Genomic DNA, 16,134 nt, shown 5'->3' on the forward strand with positions numbered 1-16,134 from the left:
GCTTTCAGAAAGTCAATGGAGCATAAGAAACTAAACAGCAATGGTGTTGCCAAATCAGTAATTTTATCAGTCTGCATGCTGACTTTAATATGGAATCATTTCTGAATGGATCCGTCAAAATCTTGGTGTTTTGAGAACTGGCATGGAAATGTCCCAATTTACAGATGGGGAGAATCTGCTCTGGTATTTCTACTTCCTCTGGAGCAGAATAATTTTATTTTATTGTAATTTTTGGTACAGTTGAAGACAGCAATGATAGATTTATTTAAAATACGAATTCAGGAAGGCTGGATTAATTCTCATGAGAATGCAGGGAATTTTTTTTAAACATACAGATGTGTGATTTGTATGTAAATCGTCAACACATGGTAGAAAACAAAATATAAAAAAGATTCATCTAACTTCCTATATGGAAGACATATATTTCCCCAGAGCTCTGAGGTTACTGTAAAAGCTTATGCAAAACATGAAAGTGTGTACATTCTATGTACATCTAATACTTGTTATAAAATACCAATGTTTTAATGGTTTCTCTAAGTTATTTTTTCTGCTAAACTGGACTTCGTTTTCCAATTAAGACAATCACCGCAATCAGTTCAAAAGTACATCTAGAAAAGAACACAAAGCTGAAAAGATTATACAAAAAACACTGTCCCCTCTTTTTTTAATAATGTATCAACATACAATCATAAAGCAGTTGGTAACAAATGGAGTCTTGTATAAAACAAGTAGCATAAATACAAGTGTACCTTCGCATAGAAAGGGGCAGCTAACCCTATTAAACAAAAAACAGCTTTGAAAGATGGATTCTTTATTAAGTGCCAAATCATCAAGCTGATATGAATGCATTTTGAAACCATGGCTACAGCTGTACACAGCAAGCAATTACAGAGGTCTGTAACTTTCGTCAACTGTTAGGACCCTGCATGTGCCAATCTTTTGGATATAATCCTCTGTAACGCAGTTTTTGAGAGATGCTCGCTATCTTTCTTCAACATGTCTTTGGATGACTGTGGAACCTTGTAGGACGGAAAGCTGGGTGATGCTACTTTAGAGAACGCTATTATTTAACCGCTGCTGAGAACTGTCCTTACTAAAAACACTTGTTTACTTACTGTTGTCTACTTTTGTGCATCTAAGTTTTAAAAAATGTGAGCCTGTATTCTCCAAGACCAGAATTCAACAAAGCTAGCTAAAATACTAGCATTTATCTTATCAAGCTTGCTGCAATATGATAAGGTGCTAACTTTTCGAAAGGAATTCAACACTCCTTACTTGGGCGAAATCCCCACTGGAATAAAGTGAATAGGGAGTGCAGAACAGCCCTTTGTACCATTGCTTTTAGAAATGCTGCCATTTACAGTTTAGTGCTGAATTATTTGTTCAAGTAGATGGTGTCTCAGTGAAAACATCTAGATAAAGAATGCATATGTACAAGATCAGAAAAGGACCCCTCACCTCTGATTTAAAAAATAAATAGCTGGTTTAGATGGTTATTACTGGAATCTCATCTTGAAAGGAAAGGGAAGGAAAGTAATTTTTAGATATTTGTCTTCTCTTTCAAACGGCTTACTGGTAATGGAAATGTCTTTCAGAGTTCTGTGACATGCATCGGATAGCTCGGAGGTGGATGTGATGGCAGTTTAATATTAAGGCGCCTGATATGACAGCCGTGGCAGAGCAAGTGGCCCTCTAATGGGTAACAACGATGGCCTTCCTCATCATTGAGCTGCAAGCCACAATCCTAGAAGAAACATATACATCTCATGTTACTGAGTGATTCAGGTGTCATCACATAACAATGTTGACCTACCCAGCCTCTGAAGCCAGCAACCTCAAGAGTTTTCGGCAAGTGGACCGTGACTATCTCATATTAAGCAAAATGACATTGCTGAAATCAAACAGGACGGTCTATAATAGTATGCAGCATTTTTTTTCCTGTTGTTTTCCATTCTGGTCTCTTACCTAATAAATGCTGATGCAAATCAAAAAAAAAAAAAAAAACACCCAACCCAAATCAGGCCAAGGACTGACCCTGACACATACAATCTGGAAGACGTTAGGAATGAGAAGGAACCAATTCTACAACAAGGCAGCAAGCAAGAAATGGGGGAGCATAAGTGGACAAAATGGGTGAACAGCAGGCAGTGGAGGACAGAGAATAACAAACAATGATCCTGCCTGCTATTATGTATGCCACAATAGAGACAATCCTGGTTTTCAGTTGTCATCATATTATTTGGGCATATAGATCATTTTAGTATTGAAAACTGATGCAAAGTTTTTAATTGGACACATGCAGTTTTAAAATGGGGGTCTACTGATCTATAACCCTACTTAAACTTCTCAGCATAACTTAAGTGATAACACAAGGAAGAGATCATAGAGAAAAGCAGCAAAGTTTCATCACTGCCCACTGACCTTTGCAAGGCCACCAGGTGATGGTGACTCTAACAGCATTTCAGAAGTGGCTGGTCAGAGACTTTGCAGAAGTCTCCATATGAATACCTCAAAATACTGGCACTAACTTTTCTAGCATGATTCCAGGACAGCCGTGACCCAGCGTGTACAGTTTGAGAGCCTGATTTGAGACCATGGGGCAGTAACTTACCCCTGTTAACACATGGCTAACCCCTGATTTCTGTACATAAATGCACTCTGCCATTCTGGGCAGATGTGGAGGCAGCTTGATTTGCCTCAAACTGGAAGGAGAATGGGGAAATGAATAATGAAACAGAACTGAAAACAAACCCCCATTGGGACATTCTAGCATAAAGTCAATAGCCTGAGAGAGAAGGGGAGGTAGCTGTCATTTTAGGTGAAGCCTGCACAAAGCAATAGATGGGGGAAGAAGGAGGAGGGAAGTACAGCTCTCCAAAATAGAGCAATTTCCTGTGCCAATTTCTCGTTAAAATTTAATAGAAAAGGATGGAGTATCAGGTATCTCTGTTGGAAGGAGACAGCTGAGTGGAAGGGGTCTTCCTTACACCTAGGTTCATATACTTTTCAAGATACTCCGAAGTTTGCTGTTTTCATCCTCAATCAGAAGTCTCTCTGTAAAACTTTTTTGTGCAAAAATGCATGGAGGATAATATTGCTGCGTTTCTGCCTCTGGTGCTAAGACAGGTAGGATCTGTTTGGATATTTTGGGTTGATTCCAAATTAAACAGTTTGTTTCCCTCCTCATGCCTCTGGATGCAAAGCTAGGACTGAACTCAGCTCTTCTCTCCAAAGCAAGAGCACTAATCCCACAACTTGATCTGCCCCAGTAGAGGTTTAAATTTTCTGCACAAAAAAGAAACTACTGCCCAAAACGTAACACAGTGCTACCCCTATCTCTTTTCTACTAAACCAAAACATGGTACTGGGGATGGCAGCACCACTTGCAGACCAGCTAGCACTCATGCCTCCCTTCAGGAGCCATGGGGCAGAGCCCTAGCTGCCCAGGCATGTAAGAGCCAGCAAGAGCACCCTGGGGTGCAAGTCGGGCACCTACCAAGAGGCTGCTAAGTATTAGCAAAGCCTTGCCGTGGGTTGGGCTGGACGCTTACCTCGCAGTGATAGCACTCCACATGGTAGTCTTTGTCCATTGACACCACCCGAATGGTCTCCTCAGAGCCCTATTGCAGAAGCAGAAAGAAGGTAAGAGTGGGCTTGTAAGTGGTGTTTTCTCCATCTTCTCCCAGTGCCCAACCTTTTGCTTTGCAAAGCTCCTTCCCTGGGGGATCCCTCCTCCTTTGCAGAGCAGGGCTCTGTGACCGCTGGAGGTCTTGTCCCTGGTGCACCCCTGGTTTTGATGTAAGGAGCAGCATGGGTGTCTGACATACCTAAGCTGTAGAGGTCATCTGGGAAGCGTAGCCAATACTTTATCCTCAAGGGAGAAACTAGTCTTGAAATCAAATGATTTTCCAAGGGCACCCAGGTTCTGAATGAATTACCAGCCAAAACCTATGATCTGCCGACTGGGTAACTTTTCACTGTAGACATCCTGGCCTGAGTTTTCCAGGACTTGTATTCCCCTCAAACCATATGCTGCACAGCTATTTTGCACATGCACATGTCACTGTATGTGCCCCACAGGGAGTTACATACCAGTCCGGCAGGTAATTATGTGCACAAGCCAAAACCTCAGCATGAGAGTGGATATGGTGGAGTTGTGTAATTCCTGGCTGAGCCCCAGGCCCTGCAAAGCAGCCTATACCCTTCTTGTAACCTCACAGACTCCCTGATCTGCTCTGAAGCCTCTGAAGACAGAGCTCATTAGATCTCTTGCCTTTCATTGTTTCCAGTTCTAGGTGTGGTTTAAAGCATCAGATATGACGTAGACTATGTCTGAGAGAAGCTACGGGCAAGTTAGTACCTGCACTGCTAGACTTGAACTACCTAAGAAACCTCCATGGGAAAGAATGTGGAGTCTACCCTGCTAGCCATCAGATGAGTCAGCAGCAGCACTGCTTTTTTTTTCCCCCCTTTTTTTATTTTTTTTATTTTTAACTAATTTTGTAAGACACAAATCCAGTGAAATTTACAGAGGGGTTTTCTCCTCACACCCCATCACCAGAACAAGCAGTTCTGGCTCAGCCTTTATGAGGTTTTTAATTATGTGAGACCTGCCCATGTAACAGAAATAATAATGACAAATGAGACTAACGTGCAGAGGGATGGAGGTGGGCATGCTGAGAAGCTCTAGCCCGAGGCACGGCAGCTTATAGGATGCAAGCTCTGGCTGTATAAACGTGGCAAGAGGAAAAAGAGGGAGGCGCTGAGGCCCCTGCTTACAAGTGATCTGGTCAGTGACCTCAGCAATGGGTCCTGCACCCTGAGAGTCTGAGGGACCACCACTGCAAGCAGGCAGAAAAGGGATGTCTTCATGCAGAAGTCTTATGCTAACTATCCTGTCAGGATAGGCTGAGGTTGCAAGTATGTCTTCACCTGGCTTCTCTCTCAGCCAACTTTTCTGCTGCCTTCTCACCCTTGTAAGCACTTTTATTACATTGCTACCCCAGGACAAGAGACTCTGTGGCCTTCTCACAGTGTCAGGGTAACCCTCAGCTGCCTTTTCAAGTTTGAGCATCTTAACAGATCCACATCAGAAATGCAGATGTAGCAGACAAGGAAAATTGCTACTTGAGCTAATAAGAGATTCTAAAAATAAGCAGGGCTTCTTGGGTTGTTCTTGGAGCCCCAGTCAGAGCTTTCAATTAAATGAGATTTATAACAGCATAATTAAGAGCTGGAAAGCACCCTAAAGATACAAAGTACTAAGCTGTGTAAGTAGTATGACTGTTACAACCTCTGTGAATGTTTGGGAGTGACATTACTCTGAACAGTATTTAATTTAGTATCTGACAGTATAGATTCTGGGAGAAGGAGGAAAAGCATCAAATGTGTTTTTAGAAAGTGTTCATATGCCAACAGCTGTTTTCTCTAAAGAATCGATCCATGCTAACATGTACCTGTGCTGGCAGGATCGGCTGGTTACAGGAAGCGCATTTTGGTGCAAAAACCCTAGGGTGCAAGAAGAAAGTGTTCAAATCACATTTAAAGCTTCTTCAAAAAGTACAACCAAAAGACCTATTCTAATCATGCCTTGTTTTTAGCAAAATGGAGATCCACAGGATTCGAAACTATTCTAAGTGTTTGATGATACTCAGGGAAGAGGAGACCGATGCTAGTCCAGCTTTATTGCTTAGGTCTTCCTGACCGCTAGGCATAGTGAACCCAGCCCTCTTCCCACATATGCCATTTCTTTTACCTTCCTTTACTCAAAGTAATTCAAATTCTTCCAGAGATTCACTGCTCTGACTGCAAGGCAGCTCCTGACTTGAAGATTGTCACTGATGTCAGGGAGATGTAACTATGCTAAATAGAAGAGAGGCTGCTCATGGCTAAGTTCTACTTAAACCAAATACATCAACTGGTCTTACCATCTACAGCTGCATTTTATGACAGTAACTGGACCAACACTCACTCTATCCTCGTAACACGGTCACGCTGGTACCAATAGAGTTAAGTACTCTTGCAGCATAAGCTGAGTTACTGGTTGACTGGAGCTAAGATCACATCACCTTTGAGCGGGAGAAAGGAGTCCAAATGCAATCACTTAAACCACAAAACTTTCTGTCAGGTGAGGCCATAATCATTCTAACACTAGCTGCTAATTACATGTCTACTGTCCAGTCTAAACTAACCTGATTTATACTCACCAGTGTCATACACTACCAGAAAGTCAATTCTTAGGAACAGCCAGTAGAAACCTACCATCACTTGCAGAATTACCCTGATCTAATAAATACTGAAAGTCCTAGAAGAAGTAGAGAAATAGCCACCAGAAAAGTACATCTTCTGACATTTTCAAACTCACTTGGCGACTGTATGCTGTGCTGGGCCCATGAAGTGACCTTTAATATAACTTTAAAAAGCTTTACAAATGCCAACGTGTGAGAGCAGCACTTAGACATCTGAGCAAACAGGAATGACCCTTTTTACCTACAACTTACATAGGCTTATAATTATAAGGTTTATAACTATAAGGCTTATACAGGCTTATAACTATACCAATAATTTAACTACTATAATTTTACTAAGCATCAATGGATTTGCATACTTACGTATGGTAATCTTTGACGCAGTAAATATTGTTCTCCACATCTACAGTGAAAGGGACTCCATCCAAACACTCATTACACACCACGCAGCGGAAGCAGCCAGGATGGTATGACTTTCCAAGGGCCTGTAAGATCTTAAGAGGTGGCAAACAGCAAAATAAGCAGATGCCTGGTTACACGAGATCCAACCCTCATATACTGCTGTGTCTGATTCTTAATAATGACAGTGAGAAAAGCTCTTCAGGATGAAATTACCACTCCACAGATCTGTCAGCAGGAGGCTTTTAAAACAATCAACTTGCTTATTTCAGTGGGTTTCAGTTGGCTCCCAATAAAGAGAACTAACTGTGAAAATCAGTCTAACACCCATCAGCCATAGCTCTGCAGGGCCAGTACTGCCAACAGAAATTAAAAACAACTTCAGAGACCACTTCTTGGAAAATCTGTGGCAGCCAAACGCAAGTTAATGGGATACAGAGTTAATTCACAAAACTTAACAGGCTCTAACAGACAGAATCCAAACCAGTCATTACTCAAACTTTAAAATACCAAACCAACCAAATAAATAGGTGTCCCTTCATTAAGTAAGGATCCCAATCCACCAGTTACTGACTGGTTATCACTCAGTCATAGGGGCCCATCAGCTTCTGTTAAAATTCAATCTGTATCCATGTGTACGGATACAGATCCATCCATCTGCCCAGGCTTTTCCCATGCTGACCTTCCCTACTTCATTTTAAAGGTTTCAAGCGAAGGGCCTGATGCAGTCAGTCTCAGTTACACCACCACAGAACAGATCCCCACTCTCCTGGTGTCCCTGTCTATTACCCTCACTGTGGCACTGGGACATCAAGGAGGAAGCATCAAGCCCATGAACAAGCCTCTGGGAAGAGTGAGACACGGTATCATCTTCAGGCAGCTCTCAACAGGTTACATCACCAACTGCACACATTCCAGGTGTAAGAAGTACCTTTGGAAGGTGATTTCAAAAAGTATCTGCTAGCAACAGTGCTCAGCTGGGAGCTGCTAATAAACTGGAGATGAAAAATCTCCACGTGCCAATCTCCATGGCCCTGTAGATGATTCTATGAATAACGATCAGATCAACAGGAAATAAGAAGTGTCACATAGGAAAAATGTGCAAAGTCGGTTGAACTTAACCTTCACTCTCCCCATTCTAATGAAGCCCTATACTTCAATTCTGGTTTGCAAGCCTGTTACTAGCCAGAAACAACTCACAATAGCCTGGCATAGTTGTGTAGCCACCCCTTTGCACAGAGCAACTCCTAATTCAACTGCGCTTTCAGCCTTGAACAGCTTCAGGTGTGCCCAGGGCTGTTGTGCAGCTCCCTGCTCCTTAGGTGCACATTGGCACCGCTGCTGTGCAATCATTTTTGTTGTATATGCACTCCCAGGGAACAACACAAAGGAATCAACCAAACAAGACTGCTTAATTCCTGGAGCTCCCAGAGCTGTTTCCTTTTGTCAGAGCCCACTTCCAGATGGGAGAAAGGCAGACAAGCACCTGTCAAGCTTCCAGCTACAGAGCTCCACCAACTATGGACTCTTGCCTGGGATTCTGCCATTAAGGGCCAGCGCAAAGCATGCAAGTCAGGATACCCCTCCCAGCATGATAGAACTCTAGAAATTTGCTCTTGGGCTAAAACAAACAATATCCTTGTCCAACCAGTGGTGCCAGGATATGAGCCAAAATCCTTGTTAGTTACGTCTCTGTTCCAGCTCATACCGAACCTCTGTGTTTGCATCGCAATAGCTATTTCCATTAGGAATACTGAGGTTCACATGCCTTTTAAAGAAAGAGGAAAACAGATATACTACATGATCTGCACTACTTTAGTGTGGAAGCCACTTCATTTTGCTTGAGAACTTCTCATTAGGACGAACAGACTTCATTCTTCCTACTTTCACCTACTGAAATAAATGATGCCAGCAGTATTTGGCCCAACCCATAGCCCTTTGATTCTGACTGCTGTCTCCCTACAAATCCCATGGCAAAATGCATTTTAACTGACATGGAGCAATTGGCAGAAGGTAAATACAGTAAGTAACATACCAGGACTACTGATACTGTCTCCTCTCTAGCCTAGTTTCCGTCCACCTGACTGAGCTCTTGCTATTCTACTGTCTTTCCGAGCACACCGTATTTTCCTTTACCATGTTCTCATACAAAGCTGTGCTGTATTTTCCCTCCTTAGTATTAAAATTATATTTATCTTTTTGTTCTTAAACTGGCATGTGGCAGAACAACAGCTTTTCATCATCTCAGCCAGAAAAGAAGCCCAACTTACTGCACTTTAAAAGTAATAGAGCATGAAGGTATTCCTCTTTATTTACTGCCTAAGCTTCAAACGATAGGTTAAAAGCAGTGAGGACACAACGACAGTCTGACTAGTGAAAAGCACAATGTCTCACAGTGTAGTGCCTTAAGTACATAAACAGCAAGCTGCTCCGCAGCTAGGGATTTAGGTCTCTTACCATTTCCATTATGAGGTGTCCACAAACAAAGCACTTGTCCGCTGTTTGCTGAAAACCTGAATACTATTCAAATGACAGAAAAGAGAGGATTATTAGTAGCCACTCCTCTAGCTGCAGAAATACCTTTTAAGTGAGCGCTATGCTATTTTCCAGCCTGTGCTATATATGTGGCAACAAAGTCATACAATAGGTTTGGGACATAGTAGAAGCCTTTGCTTTGCTCTTGCAGTATGCTCAGATACCAGCTTGGCTTTCCAGTGCAAGGTTTCCATTGAGATTTTCAAAGTAGCAATATTATTTTAAAGTTTGATTTTTATTTTGAAAGCCTAATAGGCAAGTTTGGTGCGTTAGAACTCACTTGACTTAACTCTTTTGGTTGATACTGTTGGGTAAGTAAATAACATAGGACTTCCCTCCCAACTCCTGTTCAAATTAGTGACCAGATGCTTACTGACCTCAGATATTGACCTACATGCAGGCTAGAAAAATGAAGACAGGCCCAAGGAGGATTTAGCTGCCTCATAGATACAAGCATTTTATCCAGGGAAGAATCTAAAAGTCCAGCCATAGGAACTCGGGCTCTCTGCATCAATGTGAACAACAGTGAGGTAACTCAGAAAGATGATACAAAGCCCATCCACCAGCCTATGCTCCAACCTTCAGGAAATGGGAAGGCTGGGCATGCCTGGCAGCAGAGTCTTCTCGGGCTCAAATGCCAGGGGCACAGCAGCAGGGAATCAATCACTTGGCCCACCTGGGACCAAAGCTCTATGTTCCCTGCCTCAGTCATTTTGACCTTAACTACGTACTTGAGTCCCCGAAGCAGATCTTGTTTCAGATGCCAAAGTCTGTCTTTAGCCCTGTGTTTAGAAGTGTACAAAAAATACCAAGGTTATCAGGCCAGACAACTGACGTACCAAACAACCACCCTACAGGCAAGAGGAACTACAGCCATGTAATTTTGAAACCGGTATTTGCAGTGGCTGAACTTTACCCTCAGCCACTGCAGTTCCATATAAGCAAAGTGGTGCGTGCTCACTCTTTCCTGCCAGAGGGAACGGGTGCCCAGTTTTTTGTATGGTATTGCAGAGTGATGCTTATTTCAGCAATTAAGGTTGTAGCAAAGCTCACCTGAAACGTACTTCAGTTGCACAAGATAAAAGAGAGGGAATAGGGAAGATGACTGTAAACTGGACTCTTCTTCCAGAGCACAGGTTAACTGGCTCATGCATCTAATGCATCTTCAGAGCCTCAGCCCAACAGAGCTTAGGGTTTGCTCCATTGCCCCTTGATTTAGTGAGGATTAACTGTCCTCTCACTTCACAAGCGAGTGGCTCCCGCCTAGAACCGCCATACATTTTCCTTTTTATTTGTGCTACAGGATCACATACTATTTCCAATCAATACATTGGAGACAAAACTACTGTTGCTATGCAACAGAGTAATTATAAAGGAAAAGGTCTTGCAGGTTCTCTGACAGGCTCAGAAAGTCAGTAAATGACAGTATGGCAGCTGTCAGAGCTCCAGATTTACTACACACTGAGTAACACACCTTATGTAATCCTAAGAAACTGAAACTTCATCAAAAGAGACCGGGGTGCTAAGGAACAAATACAGAGTCAGACAGTCCTAGCTGGCTATTACTACAAGATATCAGTTTGCCTTTTTCTTACAGATGCAGAACAAAATGCCTCACTGCTTGGGATGCTTCTTGGCTGCACTGTATCTGAGTAACCATCTGGCTAGACTATTTCCTAAGGTTGCAAACTCGAGGGTTACTGGAAACAGGTGGGTAGGTCCAAGTGGCGCAGACAGCAGAAGATTAACAATAGTACAAACCCAGCTAATTCTAAAATCCTGCTGGAATGAATTTACCAGCTCCATCTGGCTGTCATTTGATAAGGAATGCAAAGGAGTATTTACTCAGCTATTGATTAAGAGGGAACATTATTCCCCTGGAACAGAATGGTATAGTGGTCAGAATAATGTCATTTATTGCTAACTAGATTGTCATAAATTACACTGTTTGTCAGAAAGAAAGGTTTTGCTGACACAAAATCACTTTTTATATGACTAACCCTATTAAATTAAAACCATGATTTGTTTTTAACAAGAGAATTGTTATTTGTCAAACACATCCAGAACTGGATTACCCAATTAAGACTCTGCAAAAGGGCAGCAAGTCTAATAGCAGTGATAACATATTTCATGGGTTCAGGGAGTTGTCCTTTACCACTACACTCTCTTCTGATCACAGTCTTGATCCCAGACAAACAGTGAGATCAGGGTTTTGGATTCGTCTCTGCTTGTGTTTTAAATCTGCTTGGGCTGGAACAGAGAAACAGCCTTAGATCCCTGCAGCAGTTTCCTACATGATGGTAGTACTGTGAAGACTGGTGTTTAAATGTAAATAATAAATAATTTTCTCTACTTGTCAACTTCTGCTTTGCAGTGTTTGTTCTTAACTTGGAGACTTCAAACAGGGCTCTTGTGCTAAGTTTTCAATTTTAGAAGCAGAGCTTACCAATGAAGTCTTAAAATACTTACTAAAATCGGCAACCTATGTCTTTGAAGCATTTTATTATTATTAACCTTCAGAAATCCTGCGTGTGCAATGAGAAGTTGTGACTGCTCCAGACTGCAGACAAGGCGGAATGGCCTCTTTATTATCCCTCAGCACACTCAAGAGCTTCCCCAGTGGTGGATGCCCAGTGTGGCTGGGTGGAAGAAGCACTGGTCCCCCAGAGCTTGTGAACTAGGTAACTGCAAGAGAAGAGGAAGTTACGCTCTACAGACTTGTAGCTTCTTCTATTACTGACACAGTTGGAGTGGGAAAATGAGCTTTTGCACACACCAGCCCTCCCTCTCAACCTGGAGATGTGAAAAACAAATTGAGGTGAAACAGTGAAGTAATATGGGCTGATAGGCAAGAGCCTTGTGGAGAAGCCGTCAACTCACAGCTATGCTCCCTGTGCACAGGGTATTTTATACTGCAGCTTTGTTTGGGATGTCAGCAGTCCTGGGCTCTAGACTTATTAGACTTACTCTATGAGGTTTTGTACATGCCAGGCTTTTTTTTTTTTTTTTTTTTTTTTTTTTTTTTTGTTGTTGTTGTTGTTGTTTTTGTTGTTTTTTTTTTAATTTTGTTGGCAGACCAGTACAATGATGTAAATACAAACCAGTCTCAAACTAGACAGAAATGTTCAGAAGTCTACAGACAGTCTGTACCCAGGACACATAAGAAGCTTAATTTTCAGCTTTCCCAAATATTCATTAAGCATATATAAAAACATTGAAAGAAGCTGTCATAAAAAGAACACCTCTAAGATTCAAAGCTGAAAATGAACTATGACCCTATACTCTCACTTCTGTGACTTAGAAATAAGATGCTAGTTACCATGATGCAAAGAAAACAAGTGCATGTTGAAGAGTTGGCATAGTATTTTTCCTGATTTCTTAAGTTTGGTCCCAGGTGTTTCCTCCCATATTTACCTTGTCCTCCCAGGATAACAAAATCACACTTCATGTGCATGAATCAAGACCTTGTAATCAAGCTTCCCAATGATACTTCCCAATGATATAAAATAAAACTCTGGGAAACCTAATAAACCTTGAGAAATATGTTAATTATGTTAGAATAGAAGAGTAAAAATAAAGTAGAAGACTTGGTCTGCTGATCCTTTCTTTTGTTTGCTGTCCAATATACTTTGATTATCAAACAGGCAAAAAACCTCTCTAATGATTCTGTCCAAGAGTCTTTGTTTCAATGCAAGGGGAAAATAAGTCCCCTTCTGTCTCGAATATTTAGGCCTTCTAGTGTCCTCCTGTGATAATCTTGGGGTTTATAACTCCTCTGTCTAATGTGCAATACATCCAAAAGAAATTAACAATGAATTTTAAGCATATAATGAACAATTATGCATGGAGGATAATCCCACCAAGTACTATGAGAAACAATTTCTCCTGTCTGCCCTCAGTCCTGTAACCAAGCCTGGTTGTCTACACAGGGTCTTTTAAAGTTTGATCTTCTCATCACTATTTTCTAAAGCAAAAAGCATTCAGAAAATAGCATGCATGAAAAAGACTGCAGGACCCCAAATTTCTACCTTAGGCAACGTCAGATCTCTGAAAAGACATGTTGCTGGTTCTCCTTCACATGCCTAACCGTGCCCAAGGAGAGGCTGATGCACTTCCCTGCTGTTATACACTCCACAAAACAAAACCTTCCTCCTGGAAACAGACCCTGGAATCTCATTCAGGCCCGTTTTCTTCTTTGATGAGGATGTTCAAAACCTGCTGAAGGTTTGTGCAAGCAGATCGCGAGGGTTACATTTCAGTAGGTGTGGCAGTTGCTGCCGCGGTAATGGTATGAAGCCGTAAAAACTACAATTCACTGTTACAGCACTGCAAACTCACCCAGTGTGATTGCTCAGCCTAGACTTGAGATTCCTACTCTTTTATGCTTTAAGGGCTTCTGAGAGGGATGATCAGGAGTTTTTGCCAAAATGCCTCAGGCATTTAGTTCTGAAAACTAATTTCTGAATTGGGTGCTATGCTAATAATGTATTCCAACCCCAGGCTGCCTGTAATCCCTCACAGACTCTCTTCTCCTTGGTTTCCCATTAGCGGAGCATCTGTCTTCTCGCTGCTTTATTGTTTGCTCTCTGCATGGGATCCTCAGTACATGGGACTCAACAATGCAAGAAATTCATGGGATCACGTTAAGAGAGGGAGAAAATATCAAATTTGGTTTCATGCAGATGGGTTTTGCTGTTGTTTTCTCACACACATATTTAAAGGCAGCAATCAAGCTGAACGGAACAAAATGAGGCCTTCTCAGGCTCAAAGATACAGGAGCCTCATGGCAGGTGGCGCAGGGATTAAAGGCAAATAGTCCAGAATTTACTCTTCATCTCACCGAAACCCTTTCATATACTCTGTTGCTTAACCCTGTCTTGCTGCCAGTGAGGAAACACTACCACAGCTTATCTTCTTGCTTCTGCGTTTCCACTTTGTTATGTTTGAAGGACATGGGTAGGGCAAGGAGGGACTTCATGTTCTGCACAAAGGTAACGGTTGGTCTGGCTAGGCACAAAACTCTGCCAGAAGTTAGGAATTCAGCTGGCAACTAACCTTGCCTTAGCGGTCAGGCATTTCACAGTCTCTGAGAAGGGAACAGCCATTTACTTCCTAGAGAGCCTACAGAGACCCATGTGTACAGTCACCAAGACTACTTTCTGTCTGATTAATTAAGAGACGATAATGATTTTCTCACCTAGAACTTCCTTAAACAAACTCCTGCGGAACCTCTGAAGTGACAATGACCAAGTAAAAAGCTTGAAGCAACAACTTTAACTCTGCTTCATACCATACAGCCCAAAAACCTATTAACTTGACTCACATCATACATTTATACTCTTGCTAGCGGTTATTTATTATCACTGCTACCATCTATTATGTACATTGCAAAAGAGCTGCCTCCATTAGAACGTATCTTCCTGGAAAAAAGAACTAAATCTGGATTTTATTCAAAACAGTTGTTGAAAGATTTCAATTCAAAACATAACAGCAACTAATACCAACATTTACTACAGAAGTGCAAACACACCGCTTTCTCACATGGTTTTTTCTTTTTTTTTTCTGACTCTCCCACAGAAAAAAATTAATGCTGTCTGCTTCCAAGTGTTTGGCAGGAGTCACACATAATTAGAAAGAGCTCTAGTTCTTTTAAGTGTGCTTGAGTTATTGTAATTTATTTTTCAATGCAGTATTAAGAAAAATGTGATAATCTGACTTTTGGATTGCCATCTCAAAACGACATAGGAGAGTGACTATCTGGCATGAAACCAATTGGACTTTGCAACACACTCTTCAAAACATTCCACTAAATGCAAATGTAAAGTACAGACAGTTGTGAAAGCTAGCACCTAGTGATACATCTCCAAAAATACCCATCCTTTCCTTGTCTAGTTCGTTATTGCTCAGAGAGTGACTCCTGTGACCTATTTGACAATTCATAACCTAGCTGAGGAAACGCTGAGCATCCTTTAAGTGAATACACACCTTTCATCATGTTATGGTTATCTACGTTATCACCTGAGTCTAGGTACTGCCTGTGTATTGCTCTTGAGAGATTCTTCTGGACTTTAGTTGATCTCCTATTTCAAAACACCAATGTTCTTCAATCCGCAGACCTGCTAACGGCACTTGCTGCGCCATGCAGCATTCACTCTTAGCTTTGCAGCCTTGATGCCAACATTTTTTCGTAGACCCTAGCTCTGGGACGAATTCCTGGGAGAAAATCCAGACCCCCTGAAGTCAGTGGGACTTCTGCCACCAGCTTCAATGGGCTTGTAACTTCTTGATACGGACCACAGCACTACAGTATTGTGTTGCAATGAGAGGTGAACCCAAACTGCCAGATCGACATGCTCCTCATGCTGATTCACATTCAAGCCCAAAGTGCAGAGGCCAATCAGGATTTGACTATCCCCAGATATTCTGAAATTCGAATTTTAAAGCCCATCTGTAGGTCTGATGCAACACTCTAATTAGAACACCCCAATTAAGTGTCTTTACTGTCAAATTTGTTTATAAAATAAAACCAGACCACTGGTATATTACAAACTTAGGAAAAACTAAGGAAGGGAAGTATTCAAGCTTTTTTTGGCAGGGAGGCGCTGGAGCAAGACACACACAAGTGGCAACACAAACTTCACTCCCTCATGCACTGATTACAGTAACATGCTATAATCTGTTTGCCTTTTGTTTTCAGTGACAGTACTTGGGACCACAGCAATGCTCAGCATTCATGATACTTCTGGATCTTGAAAGGCACCTCCTGTCCCTGCCTAGAACCATCAACGCCTTGAAAACACTTGCAGAATTCCTTACACTTCTGTACATCAGGTATATTGCAGCAAATCCCTTTTCAAGCTTTGATTCCATCATTCTGTTAAACATATCAACAAACACCCATATCTGTCTGTTCTCTGACTGGAGTATGCATTTTAATAGCAAGTTTTCTAAA

At 41.7% G+C, this 16,134-nt stretch overlaps 1 protein-coding gene across 1 annotated transcript in view; it reads right to left on the reverse strand.

The window, feature by feature from the left end:
- Positions 1-1,591: 1,591 nt before the first annotated feature.
- WTIP (WT1 interacting protein) overlaps positions 1,592-16,134 on the reverse strand; it is a gene marked incomplete at both ends in the record, with an annotated part of 80,219 nt that continues 65,676 nt past the window's right edge. The window contains 5 exons of the mRNA XM_080638170.1: positions 1,592-1,744; positions 3,552-3,620; positions 5,457-5,508; positions 6,612-6,742; positions 9,105-9,167. Coding sequence (XP_080494296.1) covers positions 1,592-1,744; positions 3,552-3,620; positions 5,457-5,508; positions 6,612-6,742; positions 9,105-9,167 — 468 coding nt within the window. The remainder of the gene's footprint in view (positions 1,745-3,551; positions 3,621-5,456; positions 5,509-6,611; positions 6,743-9,104; positions 9,168-16,134) is intronic.

This window comes from Psittacula echo, assembly GCF_963264785.1.
Source record: "Psittacula echo genome assembly, chromosome: Z".
Taxonomy (NCBI): domain Eukaryota; kingdom Metazoa; phylum Chordata; class Aves; order Psittaciformes; family Psittacidae; genus Psittacula; species Psittacula echo.